The sequence below is a fragment of the Nematolebias whitei genome, chromosome 11 (assembly GCF_014905685.2).
Source record: "Nematolebias whitei isolate Nwh7 chromosome 11, NemWhi1, whole genome shotgun sequence".
Classification (NCBI taxonomy): Eukaryota; Metazoa; Chordata; class Actinopteri; order Cyprinodontiformes; family Rivulidae; genus Nematolebias; species Nematolebias whitei.
The window spans coordinates 29742471-29764630 of NC_056508.1; the positions used below are offsets into that span (position 1 = coordinate 29742471).

General features: G+C 39.6%; 1 protein-coding gene across 1 annotated transcript in view; it reads left to right on the forward strand.

Moving 5' to 3' along the window:
* The window catches only part of LOC119416942 (protein Wnt-2b-A), a 17148-nt gene extending 16199 nt beyond the window's left edge, over positions 1-949 (forward strand). The window contains exon 5 of the mRNA XM_037684141.1: positions 686-949. Coding sequence (XP_037540069.1) covers positions 686-915 — 230 coding nt within the window. The 3' untranslated portion in view covers positions 916-949. The remainder of the gene's footprint in view (positions 1-685) is intronic.
* The last annotated feature ends 21211 nt before the right edge of the window (positions 950-22160 follow it).

The window sequence follows — 22160 nt, forward strand, 5'->3', positions numbered from 1 at the left end:
TCCATTAAGGAATTAAAACCAATTTTGAGAGTTGGGACTGTAAATAAATTTAGTTTATAATTTTCAAATATTAAGATTATGAACATAAAGGAAATCAGTTTTATTCTGTGTGAAAATTGAACCTTGAACTTGTTCTTGTTGAGTGTGAACTTGCACATGACCAAGTGATGCCGTTTCAGAATAATGGATGCTGGTAGAGTGTAAATGCATCATAAACATGTTCATCTTCACAAAATAAGCCAGCGAGTTTTGTGCAACTAGAATGAGCACTCAGGCCAAAATTTTTGGATTTACTTTGCAGCCAAAGATTAAACAGGTGTTGAAAGATTTGCAGTTCATTTGAGCAAGCCAGGAGCTATTAATTATTTCAAGAAAAAAGTGAGAGAATGCAATAAGTTACAAACACTGGTAGAACTTTGGCTCACTGTGATTTCAGATGCACAATAAATTTTTTTCTAACACGTTTTTCTGCAACCTTTGTCAAGTAAAAGTTTACATAGTTGTATAAACTGTAAATGCCCAAATGAACATTCTGGTCCTAATTATGCCTGTAGAAAAATATATACACGTATAAAAACAAACAGGTTTCTGGATTTGTGCAGTTTTAAGCAGCTTAAAGAACAAAAGTTTAATTCTCGTTTTTATTTTCAAGCGTTAGAAACTAACAATTTTAACATCTCTGCAGGGTCCCTGGGCACCGCTGGACGGATCTGCAATAAGACATCCCGTGGCACCGACGGCTGCGAGGTCATGTGCTGCGGGCGTGGCTATGACACCACTCGAGTCAAGCAAATCACCAAGTGCGAGTGCAAGTTCAAATGGTGCTGTGCCGTGGAGTGTAAGGACTGCGAGGAGGCTGTGGACATACACACATGCAAAGCTCCTAAACGAGCAGAGTGGCTGGATCAGACCTGAGGACAGGCACAGCCCTTCTTGCTCCCTGTAAAGCAACCTCCATATCCCCATTTGCAGGACATCCTGTGGAACTTGGCATTCTGGGAAGTCTGGCCAAAAATGCTCTGTGTCGTTGCCACTTTTCTCTTCCCTCATCTTGTCTCATCTTTGCATGGCGTTTTTTTTTTTTTTTTTTTTACTTGTCTGTGAAAGCACTAGGATCCAGTACCTGTCAGTATGAACTAATGCACAGTAGCTGCGGTTGGTGAACGGCTTTGTGCTCAAACTGCTGGGGTCAGATGAACAGTAAAACCAGCGACACCACTAAGGCTTTCATCGCAGATTCAATCCCGACAGAATAGGTTTTATTTTTCCTGTGTGGTTCTGTGATTTTAACGGTTTGCTGCTTTTATGATGCTTTAAAGACAAATCTTTACATTACATGAGCCTTAAAACATATCCAGTATTATTACAGCAACATCACATCATATACTCACATATTTTTGCTTCTGTTATTTTTTTGTACCCCCGCCCCCCCAAAAAAAAACCCCCACCACACTTGGTCGGACAAAGGAAAGCATTTTAGAAAGTGCAATTTAAAAAACGGACATCTAATCACGCACTTGGCAATCTGTGTAGCCAAACGGGAATTCAGGACGACGACAAGGAGATGGACACCTGAAGAAATCAAAGAAATGAATGGATGTGTCACCAGAACGCTTAATGAAACTTTAAAGAAGAAGAAAGCATGTTTAAAGAGCTTTATTTAAATTGTAAAGTGTTGCTTCATTCCTCATCTGTTGATGAGACTGCACTACATCAGCCGACACTGAGAGCGAGACGAGCCCTCCCATAACTGTGATCACACAGTGTACTTTAGTTTTCAGTGTGTGAGATGAAAAACTGCTGCTGAGAAGAAAACTAAGGCCTTGGCGGTCACTCGATGACCACAACAAAGACAGATTTCACCTCTCTGCTCTGGAGCTTGCTTGTGTAACATTCTGTATATTGCCTTATCCAAACAGATGTTCTTATGAAATATATGGCGTACTAGTATGACAGTGGCATGTTTGTTTTTTGTTCAAGCACATTTTTTAGTTTTTTTAAAGGAAAAAAAATCCGTCGGAATCTGTCTTGACTGAATAGAAGAGTGAATAGTTTAGGTTTTACACAAATTTAACATTTATTAGCATTTTTCCTCACCAACTGGAGCGGAAAGCCACTGGACAGAAGCACTAATAATACAATATATGTTGGTAACAAAGGCTGATTCTGTGTGGATCAGGGTGGGGGGGCTGTTATATCAGTCAAGGAGAGGGAAGTGTTTTATTAAAGGCCCAGTCTAAAAACCCAACCCCTGCTGGCCCTCTCCCACCCCTCGCTATGTGGAATTCCAGGTGGGTCCCAGGCTAATGACTAGATGGCTGTAATTACCCTGGGCTGTTGATAGCTGGTGATGGGACGTGGTTGTGCCACAGAGGATCTAGTGTGGGCTCCTGCTGGGACCACATTTAATCAAAGGCTTCTTGGCCGGCTTATCAAAGGGAATACTTTCCAGCAATCTTCTCAGTCTCAGCCCCCTCAGCTCCCCCAGACTCCAGTTCAGTCTCGGCTACATTGGAGTCCAAAGACTCGTGATGATGTGAGCTCTAGAGGCCGTCGCACACAAGTGCAAAATTAAAATAGGTACGTTTTTGGAAAATGGCTTTACTCTCAAAAGTTTGATCCAATTTACTGCAAAGTTTTCACAGTGAGGGCTACATTACTGACTGTGTTCTGATAATGAAACAAGGAGCAAAAAGCTCAGAACCAACTAAAGGAAAAAGATCACATTTATAGCTTCAGTTTCATACAAGCTGCTGTGGTGCTTCACAATGAATGGTTGTTAAATGGATTTGTGATTCATGTTCATTCGATCAGCCTTATTTACTTTTAAAAGCATCTTCAACATCCTAGAACTGATCTTTTTTATACCTATTAATCTTTATCAGTGGGAAGTTAACAAGGAGAAAGAAGGGGAGCTCATAATCAAGGAAGGTAAAGGCAGGGCATCAAGCAACTCAAGAGTTTTAAAGATTAAAAACAGTTTTTCATGAAGAATTGATTTTTCTTTTTTCTTTTTTTATAAATCAGATCACAAAAAGGAAAGGAAACAGAGACCAAGAGTAGACAATGAAAACTGTAGACCATCACGTTGTAGACATTTGTTAATCATTTTTGCTGCTTTCTATCGCAGAGAGTCACAAGTTGTTAAAACTGTCCGTTCTCTTGCACTTCAACAAGCAAAGCAGTCAAAATAAGAGAATCCCTTCTCACTGAACAGTTCTGAGGTAAAAACACAAAGTACAAGCAGCTCTGTTATAAATTTTTATCACTTCAAGGTTGTCAGATGGGTACAAAGACGTGTGCTGATGTCATATGTTTAGACTACTAGCCACACAGACGGAACATGTGATCTCCGACATTTGTTCCAAATGATCACAATAATTCTCAACTGTGCTAGCCTCCTATTTTTATGCTTGTCCTATGTTTTCCCTCACTTGACTTTCCTGGTGGCTCAAAACTGACAGCCGCAAAGATTTATTAAACGTATGTCAGGGCTGCAGTTCATGTCAGTCTAAACTCTGTTTGCCAAATGACAACAGCTCTGAGAACAGAGGGGACTTCAAGATTACATACACATCCATGTATGTAAGCATAAATAGACACACATGATCCAATAAATGCACTGGAAGAGAAAGTACTTTTAAAAAAAAAATCCAATCTTTAATGATATCAACGAAAAATATTCTACAAATATGAGACAATGAGAGGAAACATTTTGGTGAACGTAGGAGATAAAGAAGTGTATAGGGTTACTTAAAAACCTAGCAGGCCAGTTTATCTGTAGATCTTAACTGAACTACGTTCCCCACAATTCATCATCATTACCTGCCCCATCTGGCACATCGTTCTTACCACAGCCCTGCACCACTCTCCTCCTTCCTGCCTCCAGTACAGACATTAGTTGGTGGGATTCATGCTGGACAGCCACCTTGGGGTGGTCCGAGTGTCAGCCATGCGATCTGTTTTGTACACACAGTCACATGTACACACCTGCAGGCCAAGACAGTGCCCCCCAAACTCACCTATCACTTGTCTGGTAAAACCATTGGTATGTTAGCAGTGTTTCTGCTCTGTCACTCACTGCTCATGACCAGAAAGTGAACACAAACACCCCTCAGGGCCAGCAGAACCTCAAGTCTTTTTTTTTCCCTTCGCTATATTTTTCAATGCATTTTTGGTTAAGGCTATAGGAAGGAGACTGGTGAGTTAGGGGTCATAACATTTAGGTGTTTCAACAGAAAGCCTTCAGCACTATGAATGCTGATCCGGTGCCTGTTGACGCTTTCTAAACTCAGACAGCTTGGTGAGACTATTTAGAAAACCAACAGCTTTGGTGGATTTAAGCCTGGCCTCCGTAGAACATCAGCCTCTCTCATTCAACCTTTATGTATACAGGTTAGCCTCATTGAGTCACGAGGACTCCTTCTCAAGAGAGACCTATTTTAGACCAACCACAGATGATGTTCACACAATAAGCAACCATAAAATCCTTTTCGATGTCTGCCGTTGGGCATCAGGTGATGCAGCTTTGTTGGAAAGATGTTTGAGGTAAGGAGCAGCAAAAGGTGTACATCTTAGGGATGCACAATATTATTGGCATGTATCGATATCAGCCAATATTAGCGATAAAGTTAAATATCAGACATTGGCCATTCCTTCGAAATAACTCACCTATATAAAAGGCACTGTCATACATACATACATACATACATACATATATATATATATATATATATTTATAGGCACTGCTTTGTATGACAACCCAGTGACATGGATGCCTGCAGTGTCAGCACAATGTTATGACGTCGCATGCGCCGTTGAGTTTAGATTTGTAAAAATTTACTAATTTGCACTGTTCAGGTGTTGTCACTGTGTTAGAGAGAATAAATGTCATGAATAAATTTGATGTTAAATATAATCCAAGTTGAAATGTTAAATCATTTTCAGCCCCCTTATTGGCATCTGTATTTGGTAGCAGGCCAAACTGACAAAGACCATACAGAATAATGGAGCATTTTAATTCCACAGCAGAGAAAGCTATAGTCTAGGGGAAAAAATATTGATATTGGTTATTGGCCAAATAAATTTTAATGTATCGTCATATTGGATATTGGCCAAAAATCCAATATCGTGCATCCCTAGTAAATCTCTTAGGAAATTCAAACTAAAATTTCCATAACCTACAAAAATCTGTTCAGTGAAGAGACAGAGAAGGAGAATAAAAATATGAATCTGAGTTAAAAAAAAAAAAAGGTGATTAAGTAAAACTAATCTTATGCGAATAGAGCTATAAGACAACATTTATCTGCTGAGACTTTCAAGAAGAAATGTTTGCCCCTCACTACTTCCAGCCTCCCCAGTCCCCTCCAGCTTTGGCCTCTTTGCTCAGTCGTTTCCTGAAATGGTTTACAGCTGCACAATCTAGCAACCGTCACAGTATATAGTGAGTGTCAAGAACAACAGCTACAACAGCAACTTTGCTTTTGCACATTGCTGGTCCAACGTTCCACTGATCACAAAATCACTCCTTTAATCTTGCATACTGTATTGCTGCAAAAATGGGGAGAGATGGGGTTGAGTTTTTCACTCTGAAGGTGCAACAATATTTCATCTGCTCTGTGAGGGCTAAACATTTTCACTGCCGTCAAATTTCTCCATTTACTAACGCGTGCCACCACATTGACCTAAATTTATTTTCCGTGAGTACAAAGTGATCTGACCCATCAATTTGTCAAATGTAGTTTATCTGTGGCATAACTCAGTCAGTGCTCAGCCAGAAGTCTAGCATTATTGGGATATTTCAGATTTCTTTTCTTTTTTTTAAGTGGGCTTCTGTGAATTACACAGAGAGCAATAACAGTGAGCTCTGTTTGGAGTCAAACTGAAGCTGTAAAAGAAAGAGTCAAGCTAACAAGATGAGCAGCGTGAGCTAATTTTACCATTACACTATATTCTCTCTGGTTTGCTTTTGTGTAAAACACATGAAGGAAAATGAATGTGTTAAGAGAACCTGGTCAGTGTCAACGTTGTACAAACGTAATGCAAGGTCAAAATGATTAAAATAGGGTTTGCTTAATCCATCATAATTTCTTTCTTTCTTTTTTACCCTGCGTTACTTTTATATCATAGTTAATCTAGTTAGAAACACTTAGCATATTTAGTTTTCCAACAAGTATTTTACACAAAACTTTATTAATAAGGAACATTATCAAGCTTCAGTGTAAAAAAAAAAGAAAACATAATTTTTAATGTAGATAATGCTGAAGTGACATGATGTAAGGCTTTTATAATATCATTCACATGAATTGCTATGAATTTATTTGTTTCCTTTTTATTTGTTTTCACTTAAGGGTGCTTTAGGATGAAGTTTGCTCTGTAACAGTTCCCATGATCAATTGTTAGCCTGACTTCTTTATGAAAATGGTATTTATTTATTTATTTTTGTTTCCTTAAACTGGGAAAACTCTTGCGTCTCCCTACTCCTGGTAGTGCCGTACTTTCCGCCGGACACATCGCACAGCCGTATAAGTCCCATCAGTCCAATAATGTCTAATAAAGTGGAAAAAAAAAACATAAATAAGACACTTCATCATATAATTTGCATCTATTATTCGTCACCGCTGACGCATCATGTTTGTATGCATCACCACTGACCATCCGGAAACGTGGGGTAGTGTACTGTTAAAAAATGATTAACTGCCAAAATGGTAACAGCAGGAACGTGCACGGGAGGACTTTCACAAGACTTTAACAAGATTAACACTTAAAAACAATTATTTGTTTACTCAGCATTATAGAAAAGGTGTGTTTCAGTTTAACTTTTCCTTAATAAATGCCTTTAATGGTCAAATCAATTGCATTAAAAAAATTGATTCACGGCAGTGGGAGCGCGCAGAGGGAGGACACGCTGTGCATTTCTTCAAAATTTAACAAGGTAACCACCTAAAAACAATTTGTTTGATCGACATTATAGTAAAGGTGTGTCTCAGCCTTTCACCTGGGCGGCGTGGCAAAATGCAGCTAATTTGATGTTTGCTCCAGGAGTTCCAGAGCGAGACAAAGGTGTCCCTGTATGGCAATCCAAGTGTCTCATTAATAGCCACTTTTACCTATTAATGAAACACTTGGCTTGCCATATTAGTCAAGGGCCCTCTAGCAGCTGAACATGGTAGTGTTTAATATTTTTCATGTCAGAATTAATGAAATTGTCAGATCTCAGCCAAAAATTGGATTATAAATATATCGTTCATTCCTTCATTCAACCTTTATTTATACATGTTAGTCTCATTGATCCTCGAGGACTCATTTACAAGAAAGACCTGTTTTTAACAAAAAAAGATGACAACAGTAGTAGACAACAATGACAACAGTATGGGGAAAAAACATATATTAGTCGCTTTGGTGTATAAGTTGCAGGATTTGCAAATTTATGCAAAAAGGTGCGACTTATACTACAAAAAATACGTCTGACTGCTTTAAATAACCTCTCCACAGAACCCCGTTCAAAAAGTCTGAACTATGTCTTAAAGTGTCAGCTAGCAGAAAACACACAAAAAGCATTAGGGGACAAATATTATTTCCTAAAGAAAAGCTGAACAGGCTGAGTGTCCGTAATGTTTTTTTCACAAAGCATTTTTTTTTTTTTTCATTATTTCACTTAAATAAAAATGGCAGCACAGTGGCGCAGTTGGCAGAGCTGCAGCCTCTCAGCGAACAGGTTGCCCCGGTTCAAATCCTGGCCGGTGGCCTTACTGGGTGGAGTTTGTATGTTCTCTCTGTGTATGCGTGGGTTCTCTGTGTATTCCAGTTTCCTTCCACAGACCAAAAACATGCATGTTAGGCTGATTGGTAACTCTAAATTGTCTCTAGGTGTGAGTGAGAGAGTAAATGGTTGTTTGTCTCTATGTGTCCCTGTGATGGACTGGAGACCTGTCTAGGGTGTACCCGCCCCTTGCACATTGATTGCTGGACATGAGCGCCAATGACCCCCGTGATCTGAAAATGGAAGAATCGGGTAAAGATAATGGATGGATGGATGAACTTCAGTAAAAAAACCATTTTGCTCTCAATTCACTATAGAATGCAAGCTGTTTTTGTACTATCACATTAAATGATTTGGACTTTTCAGAGAAGTCTTATTACACTTCTGTTCCTATTCAGAGTGTTAGCCATGCTTTATTTGCAAAAAAAAATCATAATTAAGAGCTGTGCTTACATTATGTTTGATAAATCTTCTAATTTAAAAGCAAAAGCTTACTTTTGAGAAAAGAGATTAATGGATGCAACGTGTCATGCGTTGTGTCAGTTCTCAGTACATAGCAGTGGAATTTAGATACAAAACGTTTCCCAACATTTTGCCAGCTCCATACTTCAAGAAATCTTACGTTACGTGTACGCAGGTTTTTAGCTGCAGCAGGTTTTGTATCGTAGAAAGTGTGGGCTGCCATGTGACAAGGTTTGTATATGCATGTGACAGTGCTAGCGTGTTTATCTCTATCTCTGTGTGGGAATTTACAGGCACACCTCGCAAGGCACAAACAACAGTGACCTGGAAAAATATTCGAAATTCCACCAACATGCCAGGGAATTTAGGGGTTTGGGTGGACAATACACACGAGAGAGCGAGGTGTGGGAAACGGGGAAGATACAGGGTCAGGGTCAACTTGTGTAGGCCTCACAGACACAGATACCAGTGAGCGATACCAGCTGACACACACTGATGCTGACACTAACTGTGATACCATACCTACCTGAGTGACATTGATAGATGGTTCTACCATTCCAGAGTGCATACAATCCAACCAGAACTCAGTTTGGTGTCATGATTTGAATCAGCTACGTATATCCACTTTGATTCCTCCGCATTGCTTGACAGTTATTTTAAATACAGAGGAAAAATCTCATAAGGTAGATGAGTTGAAAGTGAAAACATGTTGGAACGCCTGCCTCCAGTCCAATGTATTCACACTGTGTATTTGTTGTTGCTTCAAGTGGAGTCGACGTGTTTATCGCTGGAGACAACATACCACTCCCGGTCTCCTGGATGCCTCACCTTTAAAAACACAAACCACTAAACATACACACGAGTTCAGTCAGACGATGGATCCCAAACTCATCACACAAACAAACACATTCCATGTGGAGTGTGGAAGCCTGTTTTGTTGGTGTTTAGGCGTTCAGCTTTCTCCACTTTTCATTTCTTAGAACGTATCGCGTGTGCTTTGTTGGAAATTAAACTACCCCAGACATATCCTGATGATGAGTTGGGAAACTAAACAGCCGCTGGCCAAAAGGATGACCCAGTACAGAAGAGCAACATCATCAGGCATCATGGCAGCACGACGGCTCTGTGGTTCACACTGTTGTCGCCCAGCAAGAAGGTCCTCAGTTCAATCCCAGTTGGACCTGGGGTCTTTCTGTGTGGAGTTTGCATGTTTTTCTCATGCATGTGTGGGTTTTCTCTGGGTACTCCGGTTTTCTCCCACAGACAAAACATGCATGTTAGGCTGCTTCAGGCCTCCCATGCAAAAGAGATCTGTGATCTCAATGGGATTTACCTGGTTAAATAAAGGTTAATAAATTAAATCAGGTCAAGACTCTGTGGTCTACAATCATCTGCAGGCCAGTGGTCACTCTTTCAGGGATGAAGATGTTCACATCCTGGATAGAGAGGAACAATGGTTTGAGAGAGGAGTAAAGGAGGCCATCTTTGTGAAAAGAAACCGTCCATCATTAAACGGGGCGGAGGCCTCCATGTTCATCTGTCCCGCTCTTATGTTATTGCAAGTATCACTCAGCCTCTTGTGATGTGGAGGACGGAATGTGACAAAATGATATAAATAAAAACACAATAATTAAATGAATCATTTAATTATTAAATACACCATTAAATAATTAAATGAACAATTAAATAATTAAATGCACAATTAAATTATTTATTTTGTGATATAATTATTTATTTCATGATTTATTCAATTATTTAATTTAGTCACATTCCACCCTCGCGAGTCACCATGAAATGATGCTAACTGTCAGTCTCACTCATCAAACTCAGTGGGCGGGACTAAGGCTGAGCATGTGAAATCCTAAATCGTTAGACAAGCCATAAGTGTTTCACGAGCATTACCCCAAGTTAATATAAAACACAGGTTGGGGTTTGCGATCCACACTGCTACATTGGACTATAGGTTCGACTCTGGAGCCTCAGAGAGCTTCTTCGTTTAAATTTGCTGCTTCTCGTAAAAGTGCATCTTCTTTACATTCATGGTATGAAAAACGGTTTCATCTAAATACACGTAAACACAATTACCGCTTCCCAAAGTTTCAAAATACATTTTCTGGCCTGTGGATCAATCGATTATCAGTGGTTGATTTGTCTTTGTTTGCTGTGAGGAGCAGCTGCAGTAACACCATGAAATTATGTTAACTGTCAGACTCACTCGTCAAACTCAGTGGGTGGGACTAACACTAACCCTCACATCTGATTGGCTGCTCCTCACAACAAGCAAAGACAAATAAAGCACAAATAGTCGATTGATCCACAGGCCAGAAAATATATTCAGAAACTTTGGGAAGCAGTAATTGTGTTTATGTGTATTTGTGATAGCAAGCGAACATCAGGGCAATAACAAGTTGTTAAGCTGATGGTCGCACTTGATCATGTGAATAGCTAATTTTTGAATGCCAACATGAAATTGATTGATCCACTATGAGAAGGTGCTATTTATAAGGCTGAGAAGAACACAGCTCCTCAGACTGAAGAAGATTTTCGGATGTAAGACGAAACGTTTCGACAATTCTTTTGTTTTTTGAAACCGTTCAGAGGACCTGACTTGACTTTTTTAGATACCCCAGACATCAAATTATAAAAACCAACGATCATTCTCTGCGTCTAATTTTTAAAAGTGCAGAAGTGCTCGTGTCCTTCTCCTGACTATGCTTCGTGCTCCAGCAGCGACGAGACAGAACATCAAGTTGGGACACAGCACAGTAGCCTCAGTCGCTCAGTAAACAGTGGTAAACAGAGCGAGCGCTCGGCAAGATATGGGTGAATCCTGCGTGCAAAACATTTACACAGAACTGCCACGGGAACAATATCATTTCAGTTTTACAATAAAGAGTGGGCGTAACAAAAACAACCGAGGGGAACGCATCCATCCCTCTCCTTGTTCAGAGAGTTGTTTACGCACTAGTCTCCCATGTTCTGTAAAAAGTAGAAGTAAGACATGAAAATTGTGACAAAAGTATGTTTTCTATATATTCCTCAAAGTTTATTTGAATTCTACAGGTTAGACAATTCATAAAATGCCACAATAGCATGGAAAACGTGCCAATCATAAAAAGTAATCCTTGCCAGGACTTTCTCCAAAGGTAGTAGAACAATCCCTGCTGAGTAAAGCTCAATGGAAAAGAGAAGCGACTGATCTGTATCAGTGTCTTCATGTCTGAATGAACTGCAGAAGGTGAATTACACCTAGTCATGCAGAAAAGTGCCGACACATCTTGTTTTGGCAATAACATCTCTTGTCCGTGTTTTCCTTCAATTACCGTGGCCAACTGCTGACACTGTTTTGATTGTTGTCTGGAGAGAGATTTGTTCCTCTCGTGCTCAAAGTGTAGCGACAGGCAGACGCATCGAATTTGGTGTGCACGCCAGATAAATAACGTAAACGCATAAATCAATTTTTAAATGGGAAGCATGGTGCACGGGTTCAAAGAAGGTTTTCTGGATGATAGTGGATAAAATAGCAAGAAATATCATGCAGCTGATTAAATTAATCAGTGCACTCCTAGTAACTGTATTGTAACACTAAATATTATTAATTAGCATTATCATAGCATGAACTGCTATGACTTTTTTCAGATTGGAGTTGTTTTGGGGCAGCAGCAGTTTGGTCTTGTCCCACTTGGACTAAATCTGAGCTTGTCAAGCTGATAAAAGGTTAACTCTTTCACCAAGTTGTATGGCAGCATGACAGCGCAGTGGTTGGCACTGTTGCCTCACAGCAAGAAGGCCCTGGGTTCAATCCATGGGGTCTTTCTGTGTGAAGTTTGCATGTTCTCGTGCTTGCGTGGGTTTTCTCCAGGTTCTCCGGTTTCTTCCCACAGAACAAAATCATGCATGTTAAACTGCCTTCAGGACAAGGCCTCCATTGCAAAAAAAAGATCTGTGATCTCAGTGGGATTTGCCTGATTAAATAAAGGGTAATAATAAGTTGAAGCCATTCAATAGCTATTTTTATTATTCAAGAGCTATCTAAAGGTGGGATATGGTTTGTCATCTTTTCACAGAACCCCACTTTAAAAGATCTGCCATTTTAAGTTGAAGACTATGGTAAAGACTGCTAAAAGTGATTTAAAAAAATCATCCTCCACCTATTAATAACGACTCTAAATGTCCTCTAGGCATAGTTTTCTTGAAATGAAATGGTTAAGTGAGTGGTGTTTACATCTTTCGTATAAAAATAGAAGCAAGAGAGGCCTCCTGCTCCACAACACAGTCTGTTCTGCTTGTTATTGTCCTAGGAGGGAAGAGGACACATTTTAGGCCAAGGCTGAGGACAAGTGCTGCAGAAAAGCAACGTGTTAGGTGCAAAATGAGTAAATGCTGAGTTTATCATTTGTTGGTCAAATATTTTAAAGAATCCCAGGACCAACTCTATAGCACCTTTAAGAACACCTCTAAAGTCACCTTTCGGCTATTGCCGTGTCAGATATTTAGATGTAGGTGATGCATAGTGCGTAAAAATGAACTGGATGTGTGTTTTGTGTGGGTTTTAAATATGGGTGGGTAAGATGAGTTCCTTCTCACTGCATTCTTTCACAGATCTAAAATGATGCTCACATTTTCAATATTGGCTTGGAGCACCGAATCTATCAAGTGTTTGAAACGAGATAGTTTAAACAAGAATAAACAGCAGTCTAAAGTGTTTATCAGAGACTAAAGCACACACCACCAGCTGTTTATCAAACCGAGAAGCCAGTCGTATACAACAACAACAACAGCCTGAGGAACATGCGATCTGATGGAGCCACACACTGTAAAGGAAGGTAATTTTAAAAGGAGTTTGTGTTTTTTTATTGTTTGGGGGAAACTGACAGTATTACAACAATGCATGTGAATATCCAGCTGCTGTGGGAAACGTTCCAGCTCCGTGGTTTAGACTGAAAACGGAGAGTGATGAAGTGAAAGACAGCCGTGTACGCTGGAAACGTTTCTTCCTCCTTGCACTATCATCCGATCAGCAAATCAATAAACACAACTCTGCAATAACACACACGGTTTGACAAAACTGTATGCAGCTGCACACGAAGGAAAACATATGAGGGGATAAAACTAATCACGTACGCCGTAACTGCAAGGATTGTTCACATAAAAAAACAAACACCTTCCATCACCTCACAGCTCATTGTCCTGACCCGCTTTGAGTGAGGGAGATGTTGAGAGTAGCGTCATGTTCTGTTTCCCCAAGCCTGCGTTCCTGAAAACTGTCCTACAGGACAATGTGCGGACACAGGACTTTATATGAACACTAACAAGACAGAATGACAAGCACCTGCAGTGATTATGATTGTAGACAGGTGAGACAGGAGCTACACAAGGAGGAGGAACACTAGAGGTCAAGAAACACGAGGGTACAGAGAAGACAGGACAAAACCCAGAAACCCCACATCATTGTAAACAACGATTCAATGACCAATGAGAAATAGGTGTGGCTTTAACCTAGTTATAGAAAAGTTGTCTTCTAATTAGAGGATTGGCGTTAAATTCCCAGCACCCTCAAACATCTCATGTCAAAACATTGAATCCTCCTTTACCCCATTATACTTCTTTTTTACTATTTTATTTTAGGGACCCTAACTCTAACTCTAACCCTGCAAGAGAAACCTGTTTATTGGTCTGTGAATGAGAATTAAAAAGCACTGGATATAGAAAGTGTAAATATACTGTAGAAAGTACAGAAACAGTGTAATGTGCTTTGTCAACCCTGAATGAGTTTAGAAAGGTTATATATAAAAGTGGACGTGTTACCATTGTGGCTCATCCATATCACTGCTTTCAGTTGTTGTTTCATTGCCATTGGCAATGACTCAGATTTCTTCTCTCCAGAACATCAGTCTTCATAACTTGCTCCATCATGGGGTTAAGTGAGCTCAACAGAGACTATACTGTCGTGTTTTGGGAAAGCTTCATCACGACAGTGAAGGAATTTCAGATTTAAAATACACAGCTACAAAATCTTTGATAAATTTAAGTCTTGCTTCTGCTGATGGTGTTTGCATTTGGAAAAGTTTGCTGATGTAATGAACTAATGCTTTCTTTATAAACTTGAGATGATTGAAGTGTTCTGTCAGTTGTTTGATATTTGCATATTGCTAAAATAAGCACTTTGCATCAAAGGTCTTACATTTTTTTTATGTTTTGATGACTGAAGTGATCCTGCAAACATCTTCACCATGGTTCTCCATGAGAGGGAGACCACATCACACAGGCAGGAGAGTATAACAGTCAAAATATATCCATCCATCCACCCAACCCATCCATCCATTATCTGTACCTGATTTTTCCATTCTGGGTCACGGGGGACACTGGTTCCCATATCCGGCAGTCACTGTGCGAGAGGCGGGGTACACCCTGGACAGGTCGCAAGTCAATCACAGGGCCCCAGAAATAGCTGTTAAATCATTATGAACACCATTGTAAAGTGTGAAAACAAGAAATCAGCATATTGCCAAATTCAACTGATTTTAGTTTTTAACTATGGATCAAAAAAGTCCTAGATTTTGAGACGTGTCATAATCTGCTGTGACATATAATTTCTCCAATAAATCATGGGTTTCCACCAAGACCTCCTCCTCCCTGAGGAACTACTCCAAAACACCTCCCTAGAAGAACAACGAAGTATCCTCACCAGATGATAAAACAGAAATGGGAATGTTTGTCTGTGATTGTCTTGTGATGGACTAGCAACCTGTTCGAAGTGTACCCTGCCTCCAGTCCCATAACGGCTTGAGATAGGCATGAACTCTCCAGAACCCTGAACAGGATTAAGTAAGTATAGAAACAGATGCATTGATGGTTGTTGAGGCTCATTGACTTGAACTTGTTTCACTAGAAACATGTCAGTGAAAAGCATACTTTCCATTGTTTGTAATGTATACAATGAGTGTTATCAGTCATTTTCAGCATCTTCGCAGCCTGTCTGACAGCCTCGTGAATGTCTGCATTTATTTCTGCTTATTTTATCGTGCATGTTTAATCTGACATGCAAGTTTCAGTGTTTGTATGTATAGTAATGTGTCTGTGTGAATAATGAAGATGGACAGTTGCTACACTTTAAATGTCTGTTTTTGTTTGTTCCATGGGCAGGACCTCCCACACTGCTGTTTGCAGAAAAATACATTCTTATTATCAGAGATGCCGTTTGACCTTCTCATTTAAGTATGTGCATGTGACAGCAAAGCTAGATAGCAGTGGATGACTGAAAGAGAAATTATAGGCTGCACTGCATTTGTACTGAATATCACATTAATAGAGATTCATTGAGCACAGCACGGTGGCACAACTGGTAGAGCTGCTGCCTCTCAGCGAGCAGGTCCCTGGTTCAAACCCCGGTCCGGGGGCCTTTCTGGGTGGAGTTTGCATGTTCTCTCCGTGCATGCGTGGGTTTTCTCCGGGTACTCTGGTTTCCTCCCACAGACCAAAAACATGCATGTTAGGCTGATTGGTAACTCTAAATTGTCCCTAGGTGTGAGTGAGAGAGTGAATGGTTGTTTGTCTCGTTTGTCTCTATGTGGCCCTGTGATGGACTTGCAACCCGTCCAGGGTGTACCCCGCCCCTCGCACAGTGATTGCTGGACATGGGCACCGGCGACCCCCGTGATCCAAAATGGAACAAGCGGGTAAAGAAAATGGATGGATGGATGGAGATTCATTGATTGGTAACTCTAAATTGTCCCTAGGTGAGAGTGAGAGAGTGATGGACTTGCGACCGGTCCAGGGTGTACCCCGCCCCTCGCACAGTGATTGCTTGACATGGGCACCGGCGACCCCCGTGACCCAAAATAGAAGAAGCGGGTAAAAGATAATGGACGGATGATGAGTAGAATGCATATATATGTATATATATATATATACATATATATGTGTGTGTATTGTCAAGTTATGTGGATGAAAGGAGGTGCTGAGGTCAGTCTGCCCATGTATGGTGGAGGTGGACTTTTTGAAGAAAGCATTCTTTTTTTTTTTTTAAAGGAAGCATTCTTAAAAGTTACTGGGTGTTCAATAAAACAAGTTTTGTTGGTGTGTTGATTAAAATAAAGATTTTATGTCTTTCTGTCTGTCAAGGTGTTGAAACAATCAAATGTTATGTTAATATGATTTTTTTTGTATTCAAAAAGATCCTATATAATCAATTTTATGATCAAAGAAGTATTCTTTAAGTGATTGTAAAAAAAAATAGATCTGGCTTTCACTTTTAATAAGTCAAGTGATTTTAGAAGAAGGGTTTTTGTGAGTTTATATCTCTATTAGTAAGTACTTTTTTATGGTTAAGAGTAAAGGTTCAAAGTTGAGAGAGAGTGTTGTTCGAAGCAATTGACAGGAATCTCAGCAGTGTGGTTAGGCTTAACACACACATCCTGTTACAAGATGTGTTGGCTTTTCTTGTTCTGCAAAGGCACAAACTGTGCCCTCTCTTTTGTAAGTATATTTTTTACGTTTAGGATTAAAAGTGAGTTTATATTGCCATTAGTAACTACTTTTTTACATTTAATATTAAAGGTTGAGAGTTAAGAAATAATAGAAGTCACTGCTGGATAGGAGGATGTTGTAACACTCCAAGATACGGTTAGGCCGAGCACCTGTCACGAGCTTACAACAGAAAGGAAGTATGCTGTTTATACAAACAAGTGCATAAAAACACAAGTTGGGAAAAAAGGAGACAAACTGTTGAACTGTTGAAAAGTCTTCACAATCGTTGACAAGTTTTCAAAATGGATGATTTGGTCAAAAACGAACCAATCGGAGACAAGAGATGAGTTAAAAAAGACAAGCTAGCAGATGAAGGTCGGTCAGTCATTTCGGGTAGAGATGGAACACGGTCGTCAAGCCCTGACGACTTTGATCAGATCTGAAGATTGAAGAGGGAAGACTTTGGCTGCAAAAGAGCTGAAAAAACAAGAACAGAAGACGGAAAGTTAAAGCAACAATATATATATATATATATATATATATATATAAAATATATATACTTTATATATAAGATGATGATTTGAACTTCAATTTAGCACATGACAGTTCCAAAAATTTTGCAAATTTTTGCTTTTCTTTCTCAATTGCATCATCATATGAAGCTTACCTTACTAGTTACTTGTTCAGTGATGGATTAATTGCTCATATAAAATGCAATCTTCATTGAGAAAAATACACTTTTGCAGATTAAACAAGACATTGAAGAAAAAACAAGTTCTTTGTGTAAACTGTTGAAATATTTGAGCACTAGACCTCGTGTGAAACTTTTAAGCTGAAAGAGAAGGCACTATTTTGTTTTACTCAACTCTGTATACTCCACTCTTTCTTTTCCACAAACAGTATGTTCAGTGTGGCTACTACAGTGGCTAACAGAGCTAAAATCGAGCCAGAGACAGCATTTAAATAATATCCAAGCGTGTGAGGACTATGTGCTGTAAAGGTGGCTGTGCTAACTGTGACATAGAAAGATTAGGTGTCTGAGGGACAGACGACCTTACAACCAACCTCCACTCAGTCATTTACTGAGATAAAGAGCAAGATTCAACCCCCCCCCCCCCCCCTCCACACACACACACACACAAATGACAGCATCTAACCAGTTGCAGAGATTTCACTCAACACTTAACATAGCTGTGTAGGTGTGGATAAGGCCAAGCTGAAATGTTCATGTTTATTAAACATTAATAATAATTTTACCTCATTTTACCTGAACAGTTCAGTTACAATGCACTTGCAATGTAAAGCCTGTTAACAAGACAACAAGACAGAAAACACAAGCATTTATTTTAACAGATCAACAAAAAACTGAGCACAATTCTAAGTTCTCATTCAAAACACTTTTATGGATATTGTGTATGTGTGTGTGCGTGCGTGCGTGCGAGCGTGTGTGTGTGTCTGAGGGGAGGTCTGTGTTTCTGAGTGATCTCAGTGGCCCAGGCTGCCTGTCTATTAGCTGGGGCTATTAGACCATCAGAAAGTGGGAGCATCCCCTCTTGCACTGGTGATAAGATCAAGGCATTCCGACAGCCAAAGCGGTCATTACCCTGTGCTCCAGTCCATAATGTCCCTCCATTTAAACACCCAGTTACCATGGAGCTGCAGCTGCGGCCGTTTAAGTCATTTATTGGTCCTGTTGTCTCTCTGGATCACTGATACTCAAGCGCACAATAGTCACATTAACATGTTATTAGATGAACATGTATGCAGGCTGCTATCAAAAGCAGACAGCAACACAAAAACACACGTTTTGCTGTCTGGGTGTCTTGCTCATGTGAGGTCGTGGCTGCTAGGAAAGCATGATGGTGACTGAGTCATTGGAGGTCTGAATGAACAGAAAGTCTGGAGGGGACTTTACTTCAAGCTCACATGTGGTCAGGCACATAGATATGAGGCTGACAGAAAGACACCGATCCGTGCAGATCACAAACCTTGATCAGAATAAACAAACATTTCTGGTTGTTCTGAAGATTTTGTGTCAAACAAAGCCAAACCTCTCCTTCTGATCCTCATTGGCCAGTTCACAGATTTGTTCTGAACCTTTAGCGAACACCTCCCACACTCCGAAACACACACGCATGCACAAACCATATGAAACTTCTAAACCTCACATAGCCTTCCTAAAACCATACCATTCATTCTACCTTTATTTAGACAGGGTAATCCCATTGAGCCTCGGGGACTCATTTACAAGAGAGACCTGATTTTAACAAAGAGTGATGACAACAGTAGACACTCATAAAAGAAAGCATATAAATTGAGAAGAACAAATTAAAGAAAATGGTATTTAAAAAAAAAACAGCTAGGTTGTAAGGCGATGTAGAAAACTAAAAACAGGAACAAGTCTGCATTGGTTTTTGCCTGGAACTTAACAGATGTTTAAAGCCAGTTAGAGAGGTTAAAGTTGAGAGCTTCGCATCTTTTTGCAAGATATTCCAGGAAACAGGAGAGGAGTACGAGAAGGCCCTTTTGCCAAGTTCAGTCTGCACTGAGGGAACATTGTATGTAATAATGTCCTGAGTGCACGCTGCAGCTGCACTCACACAGTGACATGTAGGAGGAGATGTATGAGGCAAAAGACAAAGAAGTGATTTAAAGATGAAAATGTACCAGTGAGAGAGTCAACGTGAAGTTAATGATGACCAATTAACCAGTGAATAAAACAGGGTGGGTCCTAAGACTGAGCCTTGTGGTACACCATTGTTGACCATTAATAACTAGAGGAAGTACAGTTATATTGAACACATTGCCTCCGGTCTGAGAGAAAGTTAGAGAACCAACCAATGGTGTGAGCTGAAAAACCCATTTCTGAGAGCTTATGACATAAGATGTTGTGATCCAGTGTCAAAAGCTTTAGACAGGTCTAAGTAAAGTGCAGCACCTTACTATTTGCAATGGGGAAAAACTAATGTTGTAAATAAAAAGGATCTTCTTTGATCATATCTGATCGTGCCTGATTTTAAGGATTCACTCTGAGTACTGCAGAGACAATGAAAATACAGATAATGAAGTGGAAATTAGTAAATAATTTACCTATTTGTAGTTCTTACAGTTATACACACACACAGCAAAAATGAGGCTGTGTTTCCACCTAGTGGCCAAACAGTGGAGGTTAAACTACTTTCTTTTTTTATTTTCCTGTTTAAACTAGCACAAACAAGTCTGCTCAGTCATTGTCATGATGATCTAATGACAAGCTTTTTTATGGTTTCAGAGAAAAGGAAACGTTGAAGCTGATGCTAGATAATGAACATTTTACAGTTGAAACTGGGGCTGTTTGAAGTTTACAGTGTACATTGTGATCATCTGACCAAAGAACAGAACTATTAGATAATTGAAAATGTTACCATACCATACCACTTTATTTATAAAGCACTTAAAACAGCAACAAGGCCAACCAAAGTGCTGTACAGACAAAACAACAGGTAACACAAAAAGCAAAATACAAAATGAGGTAAATCACAATATAGACAAAAACCGATGCAGATACTGACAACAAATGTTGACAATGACAATGTTTCTAGTAGCAAAGTGCATAATAAAGTATTATATTTGGCATGCCGTATATAGATTTTTTTAAGGTAGAGATCAGTTCTGTTCTGAGTTAAGTTTCGTTTCTTCAGCCTCGCCTAGAGTTTAGATGCGGTCGCCTGTTTCAGTTTCCGAGCTCGACCGTCTTCATCTCCTAATGTCTGTGGCAGCGGAAGCAGCGAGGCACCACCTTTGCGGGACGTGAAGAGGTATTAAACGATCGCCTCTCAGTTTATTTCCACACTGTGAGAGATCATCAGCTATAAATTCGTGTTCAGGCGAATAACGCGGACGCTTTTGCGGCTTTGTAATCATGGTGAAACAGACCATACGTTCACGATGTCAAACTGGACTGGACTTCTTCGAGTTTTTGAACGAGACCAACAGAACCTCCATCACAAACAGACTACGGCTAAGAGACATTTACAACAATGAGTTCAGGAGCAGGTGAGCTTGAAAGTTTCATTCTCGAAATGTCTCCTCTGACTCTGAGCTCACCTGATGCATGCTTAATAATCCAGGTGGAGAAATCTAACAAGGCTAAGAATCCGTCCAGATGACCTCACTTAACCTTGTTAGATATCCTCTGGGGTGTAAATCTATAATAATAATTGTTGTGTTATTTGTAGGAACGCAGGAGCCAGTGATCCATGCTTTGGATCAATTTTATATGCCTTACAAGCGTGCGACAAAATGACAAGACGGAAAAACAAAATCTACTTCAACGCCACGGTGAGTGGATATTATGAGCATTTTTATTATGAAGTCAATTAATACTTATAAACATAAGCAACGAGTAACCAATAATCAAAGCAAATCAACCAATAATCTGGTGTAATCTGTATCTGATAAAGCTTCGATTTTAGAAAAAAAAAATGCTATTCTGCATGCAATTAAGATTCCTGTTGAACATAAAAAAATAAAATCCTGAAATAAATTGAATTATTTTAAACATAGAAGGCTTTCTAATTAACAATCCAACACTAAATGTTTAGTATGTATTGACCTAATATATATATATATATATATATATATATATATGTATATATGTATATATATATATATATATATATATATATATATGGCCACGTGTCCTGAGCCTGGTTCTGTTAAAGGTTTCTTCCTCATGAGGGAGTTTTTCCTTTCCACTGTCACCTTCATGCTTGCTCAAGATGAGAATCTGCAATGGAGTTAAACTCAAAGCGGTCTGCTCCTCAGATAAATAGTGTTAATAACTTTATATATATATAAGTGCCCTGAGATGACTTCTGTTGCGACTTGGCACTATTTAAGTAAACTGAATTGAATTGAAACGTTTCGTTCTTTATCCAAACTCAGTTGTATAAATACAGTAGCACCACCTTATCAGTAGATCAACCAGTTTTCTGCTGACAGCCAGATCTACATATAAAAGTAGGACCATCAGCCTAACAATACATCGTTGGAGCCCTGATGGCTGCTTGCTATCCACAGGGGGTTGCAATAACTGCATTGTGAGGATAATTGTTGAATACAGAGACCCCCGCCCCGTTTAACAATTCAATTCAGTTTATTTACAAAGTAAAGATGGCCTCCTGTCTCTCAAACCATCGTTCCTCTCTATCAAGGATGTGAATATCTTCATCCCTGAAAGAGTGACCTCTGGCCTCCAGATGAGTGTAGACTGCAGTCCTGGCCTGATGATGTTGCTTTTCTGTGCTGGGCCTTTTCATTCAACCTTTATTTCTACAGGTTAATCCTATTGGGCCTCGGGGGCTCATTTACAAGAGAGACCTTTTGGCCAGTGGCAGTTTAGTTTCCCTGATCGAAGTCGCAGCTTTTCTGCTGCAGTTCAGCTGTTCTTCATTTACACAACAACAACCCTCGTTCTCTCTCTGAA